The sequence below is a fragment of the Artemia sp. Qi Xiang Cuo genome, chromosome 4, assembly GCF_049724085.1.
Source record: "Artemia sp. Qi Xiang Cuo chromosome 4, ASM4972408v1, whole genome shotgun sequence".
NCBI classification, from domain to species: domain Eukaryota; kingdom Metazoa; phylum Arthropoda; class Branchiopoda; order Anostraca; family Artemiidae; genus Artemia; species Artemia sp. Qi Xiang Cuo.
This window is the reverse complement of record NC_142797.1, coordinates 25,259,518-25,278,349: the sequence shown is the minus strand read 5'-3', so window position 1 is coordinate 25,278,349 and position 18,832 is coordinate 25,259,518. Positions and strand designations below refer to the sequence as shown.

General features: G+C 36.3%; 1 protein-coding gene across 3 annotated transcripts in view; it reads left to right on the top strand.

Annotated features, from left to right (window-relative positions):
• Positions 1-4,279: 4,279 nt before the first annotated feature.
• The window catches only part of LOC148952925 (uncharacterized), a 74,577-nt gene continuing 60,024 nt past the window's right edge, over positions 4,280-18,832 (top strand). For all 3 annotated transcript variants that reach the window (XM_089088174.1, XM_089088173.1, XM_089088175.1), the window contains exon 1: positions 4,280-4,452. In XM_089088174.1, coding sequence (XP_088944300.1) covers positions 4,321-4,452 — 132 coding nt within the window. In that variant the 5' untranslated portion in view covers positions 4,280-4,320. The remainder of the gene's footprint in view (positions 4,453-18,832) is intronic.

The following is an 18,832-nucleotide window of genomic DNA, read 5'->3' as shown; positions in this document are numbered from 1 at the left end:
AGAGGTTACATTAAGGTGTTGTTAAAAAGTATGTTACATTGGGCCTATTGGTCTAATAGTGTGTTCTTTATTCCTATTGGACAGGGAATAGACCAATTGGCTACTTCAACTTTCATACGATTTATAGCTATAAGATTTTCACTTTGAAATTTTTCCTGTCAAACAAAGTATCACTTTTGTAATTTTATTGCTAACGACTTGTCACTTAGTTTCCAGATGGCTTATAATTTATCACCATGGAACTTGTTGTGGGACAATACAACTTGATTACATTGGAATACCTAACTCTAAACTTAGTTTCGGAACAATTTAACTAGATTACACGAAAATACTTTGTATCTCTCGTGGCTTTTTTTGTCCAATAAATTCTACCATCTCTTGACAGTTTGGAGATTCAAGTTCCTAAAATTAAACTATATTGTTGGTCGCCCGTCGCGTAACATTTGGTCATCCTGATATTTATTGCATATATTTGTGACATTTTGTCCTTTTGTTTCAAGATAGATTTATTTATTGCTACTACATTTTCTGTGGAAAAGACTATAAAAAGTTTATTAAATCAAGATACATTTGTTTGCTACTTTTTAAATTGCCCGATCAAGCCTCACTCGATCTTTGGGTTACTTGAATTTTTTGGTTCATATTTTGGGTAATTCCTATTTTACATGGGTAACTTTAATTTGGAAGGCTTGAGGTTTTGAACTTGGATCCCATTACATTGCCCATGACTTTGGCCCAGCTACAATTTACAGTCTGGATCTATATAGCCTAGGCTTGGCTTTTAGAGCAAAATTACCCTATCAACAGTTACAATTATCAAAAAATGTTGGGAACACAGAATAGAACAACAGATATCTCTCACATTCTTGTCAGTGAATTGTGAGCTTTGGTCATACTTTGGTGGATAGCTTGCTGTTGAAACTGTCGAGTTTACTGTTCACAACATCCTATCTGGCAAATTTGTCTCTTTCGTGATATCTTCCCAAGCTTTCTGAATTAAATAGGATCTTTTATGCTTAGAATGGCTTTTGTCATATACTATTTGACAGAATTTAAAAGCTGAAATCAACCTTTCAGCTACATCTATGTTCTTTCCTTCCAGAATCAGCAAGCGCTTTAACCGCGTGCGTTGAATTTTTTCAACGCATGCATATAGCGGAAAAACCGCAAGGATCAAGAAAACCCCGAGTCCTATAGGCCCATAATGATTACTCCTGTGATGGGGAAAATAATGGAGAAAATGATCTATCACAGACTCCTCTAGTTTGTTGAAAAAAACAATATGATCCCTCACACTCAAAACTGGATTCAGGAAACAGCACTCCTCAACAGATGCTTTCATTTTGCTAACAAATGCAATAAATGAATCATTCTCAAAAAATAATGTCCTAGTTGCATCTTTCCTAGATTTTGAAGGGGCATATGACAATGTGAACCACCAAATCCTTTTAAAAATTTGCAAACCTTGGACTACCCCCCAAGCTAGTATCTTTTATAAAATCCTTCATAGAAGTGCAAAGTTTCATTGTTTGTGTTGGTTCAGCCTCTTCACCCCAAAAGACAACAACCAAAGGCCTACCTCAGGGAGCAGCCTTCAGTTGCCTCCTGTTTGCTTTATATCTCTGGGACATGAACCTACCCCACACGAATCTACAATATGCTGACGATCTGGTACTGTGGTCATCTGGCAACACCTTTGAGGTAGCACAGTCAAATTTGCAAAAGTCACTTTTCCAATTTGAACAATTCTCTCAACATTCAGATTTATCCATTGCACCTACCAAGTAAAAAATAAATCAATTTCACCGGAAGCGAAACCATGCTAATGTAAAACTAACTCTAAATAAAACAACTATTCCAGAAGATAATCATATTAATTACTTAGGTCTCATGCTTGACCAAAAGCTTAATTGCCACCTCCACATTTCAAACACAATAAAAAAATGCTATAGAAAAACAAATATACTAAAAAGACTTCTTTCCACACCCCGGGACTGTAAGGAGAAAACCTTACTCAGTTTTATAAATCACATATAAGACCCCAAATTGACTATGGGCTTATCGTATATGGTGTTTGTGCGAAGACCCAGATGCAAAAAATTTAAACAACACAAAATGATATAATACGCCTCATATTTGGTCTTAGGAAACCCAAAAGCGCCAAGTTTCTGCTTATGGAGAGTGGATTAATAACAATAAGGAAGAGACGTAGCTTTCTCTTGACAAAACATCTTACAAAAATTGAATCAAATAGCTGACACACCCTACATAATTGGTTAAGAAATCCAGCCATGTATAGAGGGATTGCAAGTGAGTATGCCAACATTCAGAAGAAGTTCCCCGTACCAGCAAAGTCTATTGCACCCACTTTCCCCCAATCCCCTCCACGGAATTGGTCAAGTCCCATAATAAATACTGATTTCTCAAAGTGGACAAAAGACTTAACCCCCATCGCTTTTGTCAAGAAAAAAATTTGCTGAACTTAATACAATTACCTATAAAAATCATTTCCAAATATTTGTTGATGCGTCCAAAATGAATGCGAAGGTAGCAACTGGTGCTTTCCTTCCTCTCCTAAAAATTGCAGTTGGCGAGAAATTATATAATAATGTATGTATAATGTTTGCTGACTTAAATGCCATAATCATGGCATTAGAACACCTTAAGGAAAACCAACCTTTGATTGCAAATTCAAATAACATTATGGTAAATTCCGACTCTTTATCCAGCCTTGAGTTGCTGGCCTCAGCTCCTCAGTATAAGCTGGACATTGACACTTATCATTGTCTCAGTATTATAGCAAATCTTGCTTCAAGTGGCATCAAAACTTATTTTCAGTATGTTCCTAGCCACTCTGGCATAAATGGTAATCATCAGGTTTATGAAATACCAAAAAATGCTATAAGTATTGACCAGCCAAGTGGGAGACCAATCCCGATTAGAGATATTTATCGATGGAGACTATCAGATATTAATTTTGATGAGAATAATCCTATCCTTTCCCGCTTTCCCAATAAGTATGTTTCTAAAATTTATCATAGAATTCGTTCTGGAACAAATGGACTAAATTTTTTTTGCATTCTCGTATAAGTTTTCTAATTCAAGTGGTTCAATTCCCCTGTCCCCTCTTTGCAGGCATTGTAATATGAATAATGAAACAATTGACTATTGACTATTTGAATGTAATATGCTGACGTCTGCACAACATACCTTGCTTTGCAAACTGTTAAAATGCTTCAAACACCACAAAATCTCACTATCAGCCAAGAGCTTAGCCAACTATACGTGCACACAGAGCATAGAAATTGACATCTATCAATTCATAACTGAACTCCTAGAGTCGAAAGATCTACTGAAAGATATCTGAAAATATCTAATAATCAGGAGGCAATCAAGTCAGTAGCTCTGTAGCCCACAGAGCAGGGTTGCCACCCTGACCTGGAAGAATTTACTAAATCGGAGAGGAAAAATTTACTAGATCGCATCCGTTTTTACTAAATGCTACAAAAAAAATTTTATATATAAAAAAAAAAAAAAAAAAAAAAAATAAATATATATATATATATATATATATATATATATATATATATATATATATATATATATATATATATATATATATATATATATATATATATATATATATATATATATATATATATATATATATATATATATATATATATATATATATATATATATATATATATATATATATATATATATATATATATATATATAATTTTACATTTCGACTTACTTTTAATTTCTCTCAGCAGGCTCCTTTTTACTCAATAAAGATTTTCAAACTGAGGAGATTCACTTAATCACCTTGGGTGGTTTGCTTTTGTTTTGGTTCCAATAGATTCCCAATCATCACAAATCCAAGTGTCATTATAGCTTCATTTTTAGTTGGTAAGATTTGATACACAGAAAGCTGATTTTGTCGACCTTTAGACGCCGGAGGTGAAGTGTTTGCTTATAAAATAGGTGACTGCTTGTCTGTCTCTGAGACAGACAAGCAAAATTGTAAATGGTAAAACAGACAAGCAAAAATTGTAAATTGTCAATTTTTTCCCCTGAATTCATGGAAAATAAAAAAAGTTTTGTTTACTATAAATCATGAATTTTTACTAGTTTTTACTAGATTTCGGGAAATTTACTAGCTCCTCTAAATTTACTAGATTCTTTTTTACTAAATCTAGCAAAATCCTACTGATGGTGGCAACCCTGCCGTTGAGTAAAGCAAAAGGAAAAGGGCTAAATAGTATCACTGAAAAGCTCGCCTGCTGTTTAATAGAAGAAGAATTTAAAATTAACATGAATCGAGTATTAGATTTACTTGAATTCCTTCAGAATGACAGAGTATTTACTGATGTCAACCTATTTGCTGAGGGATTTAGCTTAAAGTGTCACAGAGCATTTTTGTCAGCAGTCAGTCCTTTTTTCAAGGTAGGCCCAGTCTGCCCAATTGTCTTTCATTTTTGTCATGATTAGTATATCCTAGTCTCCTTAGGCTTAGATTAAAAAATTAATATGATTTTCGGGGGAAAGGGTGAAACACTTTTCTCCAATACAGTGTTATATATGATTGGTAATAGGCTGGGTCACACAAAACAACCTGAAAAGGTGTAATCTATGCCAAAATATCCATTTTTGAAACACAGCAAATTGTGCAAATAAGAAATTAACATGCATTAATTGCAAGGTCCTCATTCTTCTAACAACAGATCTGTAGGCCATGTCCAAAATTGGCCTAGCCTACAAGTCAAGATCAATGACTAAGGTTGTCTACAAAAGAAAACATCCCTTTTTGGTTGGCAAAAATTAAACTCATGTTACATACTGCAGATACACTCAAATTTCTTGAATCAAACATACAACCTAAGCAAAAAACTATAGGCTACAGCATAAAACTATAAGGACCCAACCAAAAAAAACATTCCTTGGAATCAAGACCTTAGACTCCCCCCCCCCGCCATCCAACCAGAAACCAAAACCCAGAATATTCTAAAAGTAAACCTGAGTAACTGACCTCATCAAAATCAACAATGAAAACATCAGAAGAAAATCCAAATCTACTTACAAACTTTCCATTCCAGAATTTGTATGCAGGTGTATAGACTACCATGAAGTCCTTCCACCCCTTTGATTTTGTATCTTCAATCCTTCTTATTCTTCAGCTCAGTTATGTTTTTGAAATGGTTAGCAGTAATTCTATATCTTTGTAATAGCAGCACCTGAAAATTAAAAATACACTCAAGATACACTAGGCATGTCATTTGAAGCCATAATTTTGATGATGGGTTGTGGGAAGCACAAGTACTGGAGCTACCTGTCCCCAGCAATTTAAGGCCATTGGCCGGCTGATGCCAGTATGGTGCTTCCTACTCATTCTTGCTCTCTTCTGCACTGTAGAATTCTATCAATGTTCTCTTGTCGTCTTCTTGATCTGAATCATCAAGTTATAAATTGGTCTCTCAGTGTTAGGATGGAGTTTTAAATTGATTATGGTATCAAATGATTCTGGAACACCCATTTTCTGGCAGCTTAGTTTGATCTTAGTGATTTGTGGTGCCAGTACCAAACACTCAAAAAAGATATGTTGGGGGGTTTCCACTGATGTTTTACACCACCTACAGAGTGGTGAATGATGGAGATTCCATTGGAATTGAAGAGAATTCAGCAACAGGTATCCAGGTTTTACCCTGTAATACCACACCAAATCTTCCCTTGATTGATGGGGAATTCAGGAATGGGGTGCACTTTGTTTTTCTACAGTGTTTTGTAATGTCTCGAGGGTTCCCAAGTTTTGAGTCTGGAGTGGGGCATGCATTTGCTCCTTCATTAGCTAGCCTATTGGCTGTCATGTTGTGGGTCAGTCCTTTATGGCTAGGGATATGGTGGAAGCAAACTGAAGTGTCCATATTTTTAAGGCTTAGGAGAGAATCTCTAATAGATTTTAAATCTGAATCAGCAGCCTCATAACTTATTTTTTTGATTAGTTGGATGGCAGACTTACAATCTGTGAGAATTAACACTTTTTTTGAAGCTGGTCTAAGGTTGACCACAACTTCCAGTGCTTTTAGAATGGCAAACAACTCTGCTGACAAAATATGGATGGGAGAGTTACTGAAATATTCAAGGAAACATACGGAATGCAAACCCCTGCTCCTGTATTTGTTCCCTTTACTAATCCATCAGTATAAACTTGAGTATATCCGGGAAATAATGACGAAATTTTATTGGCAAAAAGCTGACAAACAAAGCGATCAGTATAAAAAGATTTATCCTTCAGGAGCAATTGGAGATGGCACTCAGGGGCCTCAAGTTCCCAAGGCGGGAATTTGGAAAAGGGTAGCTATCTGCATGTTCATTTTTCCAATTTGGATGATCTTTCAAGTACTGACACCAAGAAGACTTATGGTGCTGAGGCTTGCAAAAGTGGCTGGAAAGACTGCATGTTTATCACTATAATATTGTATTTTTGTAAAGTAACAGTTTCTCTGCACAGTAGCTCTATCTTTCAGAGCAGGTAGTCCAGAGAGCTCTTGTAGCTTATCTACTGCAGTATGTTTATGCAGTCCCAATGTAATTCTTATGGCTGAGTTTTGGAGTGTCTCAAGGGTTTTGAATATAGTAGCAGGAACATTTACAAGGAAATGAATGCCATATTCCATTTTTGAGCGAATATACAGTTTATAAAAATCAATAATCAATTTTGGTGAGGATTCCCATTTAGATCCTGCAAGTTGCTTTAAGATGATGAGTTGCTTTAAGATTGACATTCTCAGCATCTCCACATGTGGTTGCCATTTTAAATGGCAGTCAAGGGTCATACCCATTAGACAGGCAGATGGCTGATAAGCTATTGTGCTCCATTCTATCATTAAGGGTTTAGGGAGGGTAGTTTGTTGGTTGTAAAACACTATTGCCTTTGTTTTTGGGACTGAAATGGGCAGACCTAAAGCTTTAGAAAACAGACACACATCATCTATATCTTTCTGAATGATGCTTTGGAATCAGGTTATCTTGTGTTTATTCCATACCAGAAGATCATCAACAAGCCCTTCATTTTTTTACTGACCTATAAGTATTTATTCAGAAATACACAGTGTAAATAAAAGAGAATATATGACAGTTCTTTGTGGTAGACCATCTTTAACTTGTTTTCTTGAAGACAGAGTGTCATTTATCTGAACTTGAAAAGACTGATCACAAAGTAGATCATCTATCATTGATACCACTATAGATGGAAAATTTTTATTATTCATAACTTCTTGTGTTTGATGTTTCCATAAGCATCACTCCAATCAAACATCACAGCAATTCCAAATTCACCATTTTGCAGAGCCTCTGCTATATCTACTTCAATTCTGGTTATGTTGTCCATTGCACTGTGAACCGTTCTGAGATCTGTTCGGGATTGGGTATCATTTGATTGACCTCTGCGAACCATTCTAATCTATTTAAAATCATACGTTCAAATAGCTTGCCCATGGTGGGGAGGACTGATATTGGTCTGTAAGATATTGGGTTATTTGGTGATTTCCCAGGTTTGAGGATTTGGTGAATAAGGGCAATTTTCCAGGAATTAGGGAATTTCCCTTCTCTCCATGAAATATTGCATACTTCAAGAAGTTTTTTTCAAAAGGTATGGGGTGATTCAATCAGCCATTTGACGTGTATCTTATCATACCATGGTGCTAAATTTTGATTGCACTTTTCAATGGCTGTGTTTAGATCAAGTAATGCAAAAGGTGAGATTAAAGACTTCTTATGCTGTGCGACTGAAGAGAGGATACAAACAGGTGGAATTGGCTAAATAACTTCTACGTCATTTTTCATGCATGTTTTTGTAAATATCTTAGCTTTTAAATTGTCAGATGTTCTTAGCTGACCCCTGGGTTTTATTTCGTATTTGCGATCATCAAGTGTCATTTTCTTGCCATCCATCTTGCCTATATATTGGTGAAACTTAGATACTGCAGTGCGATGGTCTACTATAGTCATAAATTTAGCCCATGTCTCCTTTTTAGCTTGTAGACATATTTTTTTCACTATTGCCGAGCTGCGTTTATATTCAATTGCTGTCCTCATTGATGTATGTCTTTGAAATGCCTTTCTTTCCGTGCGTCTTCCACTGCAGCAGTGCATAAACCATTCCACCAGTCTTTAGTTCTTTTATTGCCATGGGAGGTCCAATCATTATTGTTTGTCTTAGGGATTGTTTTTTCGGTGGCTTCCATGATAATTTTAGTTAGGGTTTTCACTTTATCATCAATTAGGAAAGAGTTTTCCAGCAGAGTATAATCAGCTTCTTGCAGCATTTGCTTGAACTCTGGCCATTTACCTTTCTTGTTAATAAATTTCCTTTTATGTGGTTTTGTTTCACAAGGCATGTGTGAGATAATTGTCTTTACAGCACAGTGATCACTATGTAGATCTGGTACTCTACTAATTGACACCTGATCAATAGCCGAAGCAGGACCTAGTTGGATGTCTATGGTTGAATGTTTGTTATTTTTGGAATTGTAATATGTTGGTAAATTATATGGTGTTAGAACTACTATGTGATTATTTTCCAATAACAGTCTTTCCACATTTTTCCTAGCTCGATTTGATTGCTCAACATCTTCCCAATGTGGGCTGTGTGCATTTAGGTCACCAAAAATAAAGAGGTTTTGCCCTTCTGCTTCAGTTGATAAAATATTAAACACATCTACGTCACCCTTTGGGTTATACATTGATTTAATTCTTAGTGTATCACCTGAATTTAAAGTAATTGAAACTCCCACCACATTGACTTCATGATCATGTTGCAATAATGGTAATGGTGAATGAACTAAACACTCATCAATAAAAATAATCACCCCCCCTCGTTTTCTGCCAGAATCTCTGTCTTTGCAGTAGCATTTTATATCCTGGTATGGCCACTCTTTTAAGATTATTAAAATTTGTTTGTTGGAGGCAAATTATATCCACTTTCTCTTTATTTAAATATGAGCAGAGTTCCATTATTTTCATTTTATTCAGTGAGAATGTGTTCCACTGCAGTACAATCAGTTTATCTTTGATATTAATCTTGTTAGTCAGTTGGGTGGGCAATTTTTTAATCATTGGGGGATTTGAATATTTTGGGCAGCAACTATAGCAACTAGCTCCATAAATTCATGTGATACTTCTTTCAGTAAGGACTCTGGAAAGTACTTTTCTAGTGCTTTCTCACTTAATAAGCCTTTCATATGTATGTCATAATTTGATGTTCAAATAAGTTCCTGGGCAATAATGAATTTTGACAAATTTCTAAGTTGGTTACCAACTAAAATTGTGGGTGTTGGGGATTTTATATTTCTTCTGGGAGGTTCAGTGCCTCTAATAGATAAGGAGGTTGGTCTTATTGGTTGCATAGAGGATGGACTTGTTGAAAGTCTTCCTACTTTTTGGTCAAGTCTGGGGAAAGAAGGGCTGGTCAAACCTATGGGAGACTCAGTAGTTGACAGGGAGTAAGTCTCATTAAAGCTAGTAGAAGGTATTTTTTTTCCATACTTGCTGTGGATGTCTTCTCTGATCTTGGACTGGAGTTGATGTTCAGGAGGGTGTGTTGGAAAAGTTTAGCTGAGGTTGTCTAGTCTCTTTTCTAATAGCATTTGCAATTATAGGTACTGGTAAATTTTTCTCCTGAGCTATTTTTATAATCTGACTTCTTTGTTTGTATTTGGCACATAGAATTCTGTTTTCAGAAAAGTGTGAACCACCACAGTTTGTGCAATTTGTTTGGTTTTGGCAATTGGTTTCCAAGTGACTCCTCAAAGTGCAATTTTTTATAAACATCAATTGTGGCAAATGTGCAAAATTTTTGTGTGTGCCCTAGTTTTAAGCAATGCTTACATTGGATTGGTTTTTCATCAGAGTGTCTAAAGGTAACCCTTCCCCCAAATCAGAATAACTTTTCTGGTGAATACTCTCTTTCAAATACACACAGAACTCAGTTGCTAGGTACTAGTTAATTTTTATCATTTCTTTTCTTAAGTCTTGTTGTTGACTTTAATTGGTAGTTCGAAAGGGCATTATCAGTAAGGCCTTCTTGGATATCACCATCCCCGTATAGATTTTACACATTCTAAATGACTAGCCTACTTTCTTTTTGAAGAATTTGTTCTTTTGGATTGCAGGTTACTGACATGTTACCAAGATAAATTTCAGATCCAGCAATGGAGCCTGACAAGCTGCATCATTTGCAAATACTTCAGCCTCTCCATTTCTATCAATGAATAGGTCAAATTCCTTTCTCAATTTCTTAAAAATATTCATTCTAAGAAAATCAATGTGTTTTTGGGGTTCAAATTTTGGGAGTGGGGTATTTGTATTTGTCTTAGCTGGTGAAATTACTACAGCAAACATGGGGATGGATATTTCATTACCAGGGGTTGGGGCTGTTGAATCATCTGAAGTTGCAGATAGTCTAAGGCCAACAACCTTACGTTTTTTGGTATTCTTTTTCTTATGTTTTTCGACAACTTGGAAATCATCCCATGCCAGATGGTTTACACTATCTGGTAGTTGACAATTTGGATTACTCTGCTGGGGTGATTCTACAGAGATCATAGTACCATCACTAGAAGTAGATGTACTTGATGGTAGTCTAGAGGTGGCAGTTTCAATTTTTTGATTCTCAATGTTTGTAGGGTCTAGAGTATGGGGAGGGGAAACAGCTGCATCACTCCAGGGAATATCCTGGTTCCCTTCCATAGGGGGGTCAGGTGGATCTTTTTTTGACATCAGTCACAAAAAAGCAATATATCTAAAATGCACTAAACCTAGTAAGTACCATATAACAAAGATAATACTTGATGAAAGGCAATCCTTTTGGTGTTCCAACAATAATATATTTAGTAAATATATAAATTGCTACCATGTGGTTACATCTGGGTTGCGGTTCCGCTTACTTATGTCTCTACATATTCAACTTCAACTCACTTTCCAGAACATCCTTCACAGAAGATCAAAAATCCTTAATTTTACAAGAAATAGCTAAAACTACTTCCCACAAAATCTCAAGGACACAGCCAAGACAAATTTTAGCTCTATACTTAAAAAACTGAATCTATCTTTCAATAGCTAACCCTCTGTTATCTCTATCCACCACAATTCTGCAATGGAATGTGAGATCCTTAAATGATTCTAAACTTACTGACCTTCTTAAGTATACTTCTTCTCACAAAATTGACATACTATGCCTCCAAGAAACCCATACCTCATCAGTTAATCTTAAAGTTCCTGGTTATGATGTCTTAAGAAAAAATAGATCTTCCAATAGAATTGGTGTTAGAGTTGCCATTCTTATAAGATCACCCCTCAAATTCTGTGGTATAAGCCTCCCGGATTTCAGTCATGACATTAGTGCAATTGGTGTGGCTGGCAAACATGGAAGTTATGGTTACTAATGTATATAGGCTAACCCAAAAGGTAAGAACAATGGACAAGATTTTTTCAATTTTAAATCTAATAATTTCCCAAAATCAAATCTTGTGGTTGTTGGGGACTTCAATGCCCATAGTCCTATCTGGGGTTATTTGCCTCAAAATAATGCTGGCAAATACATAGAGGAATTCCTCACCAATTTTACCAATATAGTACTAGTGACTCCTAGACATCTAAATACCTACTTCAATAGCCTATAAGAAGTGGGAGCTATTCAACTATTGACCTTCAATTAGTCTAATCAATTTTAATAAATAAAATTACCATCAATATAATTGACAACCTCCTAAGTAACCATTTTGCCATATGCACAAAGATTGGTAACCCAGCCATCATTGATAACTTCATTCCCCATTATGTGTGGCAAAAAGTAGATTGGCAAAATTTCTTTCATATTCTCTTTGACTATGACTACTCTTCACTGTCCATTGACCAAAACCAGCTCTCTGAAAATCTCACATCAATACTTCTTGATGCTACAAAACTTACCATACCCCAGTCTCAACACCCAAAAAGGCCAAAGAAAAATAAACCCCCTATGCCATGGCAGACAGCCTCTGACCAAGAAGCTTGATACAATAAAAGGAATGCCATCAGGTCCTTTAAGAGAAATTCATTCACTGGAAAATATATAGCAAAACTGCATGCAGAGGCAAAACTTAAGGGAACAATCGAACTTGCAGAAGATGAGGCATGCAAAAAGTCACTTTATGCCTTTGAACATTTCTCCAACAATTTAGCCTACCCACTGCCCCATCAAAATCAGCTATAGTCCAGTATCATAATAAGAGAAACCCCAATCTGCCCTATTAACCCTAAATGGTGAAGTCATCCAAGAGCAACAACACATCAAATATCTAGGCCTCTCTCTAGACCAAAAAATAAATACAGTCGGAGGAGGAAGAAGACCCCTCAAATGTACACTCAAATGGGCCAACTGGTTTGTCCACAAGTTCCAGGAGCTACAAACCTTCTCCCAGTAATGGGTTTAATTGCATGGTGTTGCAGAACACCATTGCAGGAGGATGTTCTATAGGAGGAGAACTGCAGCAGGGCATAAGATCCAGGTCCATGGACAACAGCCTCTGCAAAAGGCTGTCTCGACCCTTTTGGGGTACATGCAAGACTGGAGACCTTGTGTTCAACTCTATTCCTACTTGAGGAGTGGTGCCCCTCAAGGAAATTATAGCCTAGTAAATGACACAGCATTTGCACATGATTCTGACTATTGGATAATTCTTCTAGGCTTGCTATGTTTTCATGAGCGTCTTTGGGCTGAAAAACTTCTTCCTAGCTAATTTATCTATTATGGGCTGCCTCCCTGTAAGAGTATAATATTCGTAGGCATGAATACATAATGAGTTGGAGGTAATAGGCTTGAGATTGTCTGTGCAGCATTTGAATTCTTGTTGATAGAAGAGCATTGCCATGTGCTGAAAACCATGTTGTGACCAAGATGGGCCCAGGATTGCACAAAGCCCCCATTCATGGAGGTCCCTGGGACTTCTTGCTGTCTGGTTCTTAGCAGGCTTAAGCACTTTGATGTAGACTTAAGAAGATATGTGATCCCTGTCCTGCACTGGTATCTGGGATCATTGCTTTTCCTGAGGCCAAAATAATTTTAATGATTTAAAGAACATGAAAATTGGAACTTGGAATGTTACACTGTTAAAAAATGACTATTGTATTGGCATTTTGACTGACGAATTCAGATGATTTGAACTGGATTTATTAGGAGTTTCAGAAACTCATATCCCAGGGGTAGGAAGTATGAAATTAGGTGATATAGAATTTGTTTACTCACACAGGAAGGGTGGGGTACATAGACAGGGAGTAGACATGGGCGTAGGGAGGGGGAGGCAGGGGGCAGCTGCCCCCCCCCTCCTAGACCTTTAAATTTACCTTAGATATGGCTGAAAAAGCAGATGGTTGGAAAAGCAGTTGATAAAAGGTAGACGGTTGAAAAAACTGGAAATAAACAGAAATGTCCAAATATTGGTTCCAATATTGAAATCACACCACAAAACAAGCAAATTCTCATTTTTACTGTAGCACCAAAAATCACTGCTTAGCACGCAAAATTGGGCAATTTTAGCACTTTAGGAATTAACCGTTGTGGCAGCCCTGTACAAATTACTACCTCTTGGTATATCAAATAAGTCTGATGAAAAGAAGCAGCCTAAGTGTTCAACAAGTTTGAGTGTTTTCTAATCAATGGATGTCCAGAAGTTTTTTCAGAAGGGTAAGTACACCTGTCCTAAATGACTAAAATATGTAGGTCTATTCAAGTAATTTATAATTTTGGTGATTGCTTATTAATAAGGATACCATAAGTATGATGAACTTGCTGGCAATGTAAGGTTTTGTGAACTGCCAATATAACTTCAGCTATAGTCAGCTTCAGTTATAGTTGTATATGCCCCTGTAGAACTGATTGACAGAGAATCTAGTGACTCAGAGGAATTTTACTTACAGTTACAGGAGCAAATAGACAGGATCCTGCCAATATAACTTCAGCTCCCCCCCTGCCCTTCATCACAGAAGTGGCTGTCCCCTCCCCTAGGCAAGAAGCTATGTGCGCCCATGCCGACATAACTTCATCTCCCCCTACATCACACTATCGACTGCCCCCCCCCCTAGACAATATGCTGCCAACGCCCATGGAAGTAGTGCTCATGATGAATAAGGCAGCTGCTAAGTCATATTTAGGTTGGGAAGTTATTAATAATAGAATGCTAATTACTCATTTTATGACTAAAAAGTTCAGGGTATCAGTTATAGTTGTATATGCCCCTGTAGAACTGACTGACAGAGAATCTAGTGACTCAGATGAATTTTACTTACAGTTACAGGAGCAAATAGACAGGGTCCCAGGTAGAAATATGATGTTTTTACTGGGAGATTTTAATGCCCAGGTTGGTAGAAATAGGGATAGATGGTATCCTACCCTCGGTAAATTTGGTGTAGGAAAAGAAAACAGTAATGGATACAGACTTTTGCAATTTTGTGGGTATAACAATCTAATTATAACCAATGTGGTGTTTGGTCATAAAATGGCTCATAAGTTAACATGGTATTCATGTGATGGTAAGACAGCAAACCTTATTGATTATGTTATTGTAAACCAAAGACTGGCAGGATCAATGCAAGATACTAGGGTATATAGGAGTGCTGTTATTGATATTAAAAGTAAAGATCACCATCTAGTAGTGTCAAGGGTTGATTTAAAGCTGAAATATCGGAAGGGTAACTACTTCCCAGGAAGTTTTGATGTTAGTAGACTCCAGGATAAGAATTTGAGAGGAACTTTCCAGGAACAGTTGAATACTAAACTTGAGAGTTTAAAATTTGATAATGTGGAAGATGGTTGGAATAATTTTAGAAAAATAATTCGTGAAGTTGCTGAAGGTGTCTTAGGGAAGAAAGCTAGAACTGTAGCTAAGCATATTAGTGAAAAAGCTATATGTTTGATAGAAAGGAGAAAAGACTTACACAAGAATGTTCTGAGAGATAGATCATATGAAAACAAAAGGAATGTAAAGGAAGTGGAGAAAGCATTAAAATATGAACTAAGGAGATGTGAAGTGGAGGCCATGGATAAAATTGCCAAGGATCTGGAAGATGCAGCTAGACGCCATAATAGTAAAATATTGCACTGGCATGTTAATAAATTGAGAGGGAGGAGTTAATTCGGACTTGTCCCAATTAAAGATAGGAATGGGGCTGCAATTAGTGATAAGAAAAAAACTAAATAGAGATGGGCCAAACATTTTGAGAATTTGCTTTACCAAGATAGAATTGAAGTAAGAGATATAGAGGAAAATGAGAAAGTTTTTGATACATTTGGTGTGAAGGAAGATTTGTTTTGTGAGGAGGAATTAGCAACAGTACTAAAAGGACTAAAAAATGATAAGGCTCCAGGTGCTGATAGGGTGGTAAATGAGTAGAAAAGGTAGAGGATGTGTTGACCAAATTTTCACTCTTCTGTTAATAATTGAGAAGTGCCTGAGTTTTCAAACACCTTTGGTCCTCAATTTTATAGATGAGCAAGCATTCGATTCTATAGATAGAAAACCTTTAGCAAAAGTTTTATCCTTGTATGGTATACCAGACAAATACATTAAAGTGATGAGTGCTTTGTACGAGAATAACTGATGCGGTTAAAGTAGGAAATGAGGTTAGCAGCTGGTTTTGTATTAAATCAGGAGTTAAGCAGGGTTGTGTTCTATCCCCCTTTATATGGATTATTTTGATGGACTTTGTCTTAAGAAGCACTGGAAAGGCAATGGGAGACCACAGAATCAAATGGGGAGGAAAAAGTCTCCTTGACTTAGATTATGCTGATAATTTAAGCATCCTAGATGAAAGTGTGAGCAAAATGAATGAGGTTTTAGAGGTTTTTGCGAGTTCAGGGTGCTAGAATAGGTTTGAAAAATAATGTTAAGAAGACTGAGTCACTAAGGCTAGGAATAAGTGAAAATGGAAAGGTGAAGTTGGGTAATGAAAAGATTGATCAGGGTGTCAGCTTCACTTACCTTGGTAGTATTATTAGTAAAGATGATGGGAGCAGTGAAGATGTCAAAAGTAGAATAGCCAAGGCTCAGGGTGTCTTTTCAAAATTAAAAAAAGTTTGAAAGAATAGGAAGATAAGTCTGCAAACCAAGATTGCAGAAGGACGCTGAATTCAGCTTGGATATTCAGCAACCTTATAAGAAAATCGAAATATATTTTCTTGTGATTATTATCTCTTCTAATCAGCAGTTGTACTAAACCAATTCTGCTAAAGTCATCCTCAGGGATATACTGTGGTGTTTATCCTCCCCATAGTATAGTGCAGACGGTTTGATATCATCTATTTTCCCTTCTTGTTTTAGTTTTATTTTTGTGTTTAAAGCTTTTTCCAATAGGCAATGATTAGAAGTCCTCCAAAAAAAGTCCCCCCAGATCCCAAATCAAATTCCAGTGCAATTGTCATAGTCAAAGATACCCATCCTGGCTGGTCAAGCACCCTATCTCAAAGTTCTAATGATAGCTCCAATTCGGAGAATAGGACAATGATAAGTGTAGGGGATAATGTAACCATAAATGATGATAATGGGTTTCAAGAGGTCCTCTCTAGAAGCTCTAAAAAAAGGAAAAAAATCTCCACAATTAAAAGCATTTCCCCTCTCCCTGCCCAAGATTCTCCCTCCAAAAACTTAGGAATTTACCTTAAAATTACTCCCACTACCCCCTTTGAAATAAAAATGATCACTGCAATAAGAGTTGCAATTTTTAAATTGCTAAAATCAATGTTCTCTCTTAACGTTAACCGTGATGGATCTCTGCTAATAGCTGTAGAAGATCAGAAATCAGCAGATACAATAATTAACCTTAAACCCCTTCTGAATACCCCAATTATTGCATCTAATTGGAACCCAAAACAATCACCAACAAAAATAGTAGTTTATAATGTTCCCCCAGAGATATCTATTCAGGAGTTAAAAGAAGGCCTTTCAGATAAGGCTGGAAACACAATCCCAGTTGAGGATGTTACCCAACTTGGAAAACCTAACTCTAATGGCCTAAAAACTAGTAGATCCTTCTTATTCACACTGAAGGATAAAATTGATATCCCAGAAAAATTATTACTATTTGGGCAAATCAAACCACACAAGGAATACAAACCTAAGCCTTTTCAGTGTCAGAAGTGTTTCAATCTGGGACACACGACAAACAAATGCAATGAAATTCTCCAAGAGTGTAGTAATTCTAAATCCTTCCATCATAAAAAGCTGACTACTTGCAACAACACTCAGCCTACATGCATCAATTGCAAAGGCCCACATGAATCTACAAATAAGTCACTATGCCCTGCATACAAAAAAGAGCTCTAACACTCCAAATATCAACAGAGAAGGCCTTCCCATACTACTTTGCTGCAATGGAAGCAAATGCTGCCCAACAATATCAAATAAAGCCTGTAATGAAACCAACCACTACCCCCAAGTCAAATGCCCCCAATGCATCAAGTACCCCAGATAAAACACCATCTTCTAAGCCCCCTAGCTCAAATCCCTATCAGAAGGAATCACCAAGCCAACAAGCCTCCTTGTCCGGTGAAATGAGGCCAGCCTGGCCCTCCCTCCCAAGAAGAAACAAACCAGAAACACTACCAGGAATCAATCCCTTAACCAACAAACAGGATGCACTACCAAAAATGCAATCCCCAAATATATGCTTATTCATTCTAAACTGTAATGCAGTTCAGGCAATGAACATACATCAACTACAGAAAACAAAAATTTTTGCAGAATTGGAAAAAATCTACATCCCAGATGATATGCTCATTCAAGCAAAAAAAGATCTTGCTTTACTTTTAACAAAGCTGAACATTGATACACAGTCATATGAAGAATAAATCAACAACACAACATTTATCAATACTCCAATGGAATGTAAGATCACTCACAGAAGATAAGCTAAATGAACTAATATCATTTATGAATAATAATTCCATTAATATTGCTTGCCTCCAGGAAACTCATTTAACCCAAAATCAACAAATTAAGTCTCTGGGATATACTATCCTAAGAAAGGATAGATCTTCAGAGAGAAAAGGAGGTGGTGTAGCTTTATTAGTTAATAATAATGTAAAATTTTGTGGCATCAATTTTCCAGATTTTGAAAATGATGTTGATGTAATTGGTATAAGTGTTTGGCTGAATAATTTAAAAACCTACATAATAAGCTTTTATAACCCTAATGGCCAAACTACAGATGCCAAGGATTTCTTTAATTATATATATAATTCTAATATGTTAAAAAATATCATTATTTGTGGTGATTTCAATGCCCACAGTCTTTTGTGGGGGAATAAACCAGCAAATAAAGCTGGTAAATTTATTGAGCATATGACTTCAAATAATAATGAATTAGCTGTTGCTACCCCTCCAAACCTGAATACTTATTTCAATCCCAAAAGTGGCAATTTCTCCACAATTGACCTACAAATTATGTCTTTAAATTTTTTGAACAAAATTTACATAAATAAAATTGATAGTCTATGTACAGACCACTTTGCTATAGTTTGCTCCCTAAATGAACCTGCTGAAACTTTATCTCATACATCCAATTATATCAACACTAAAGAAAATTGGTCTATTTTCCAAAATAAGCTAAATGATGAAATTACAAGTTTCACCCAAAGTTCATGCATTTCTAACACAACAGTTGACACACATGCTGAAGCGTTGACATCTTTACTAATAAATACAGCTAATCATGCTATCCCCAGGACAACACCTAAGAAAACATTCCCTAAACAAATTCCTAAAACATGGTGGACAAATGAGTGCCTAAATCAATG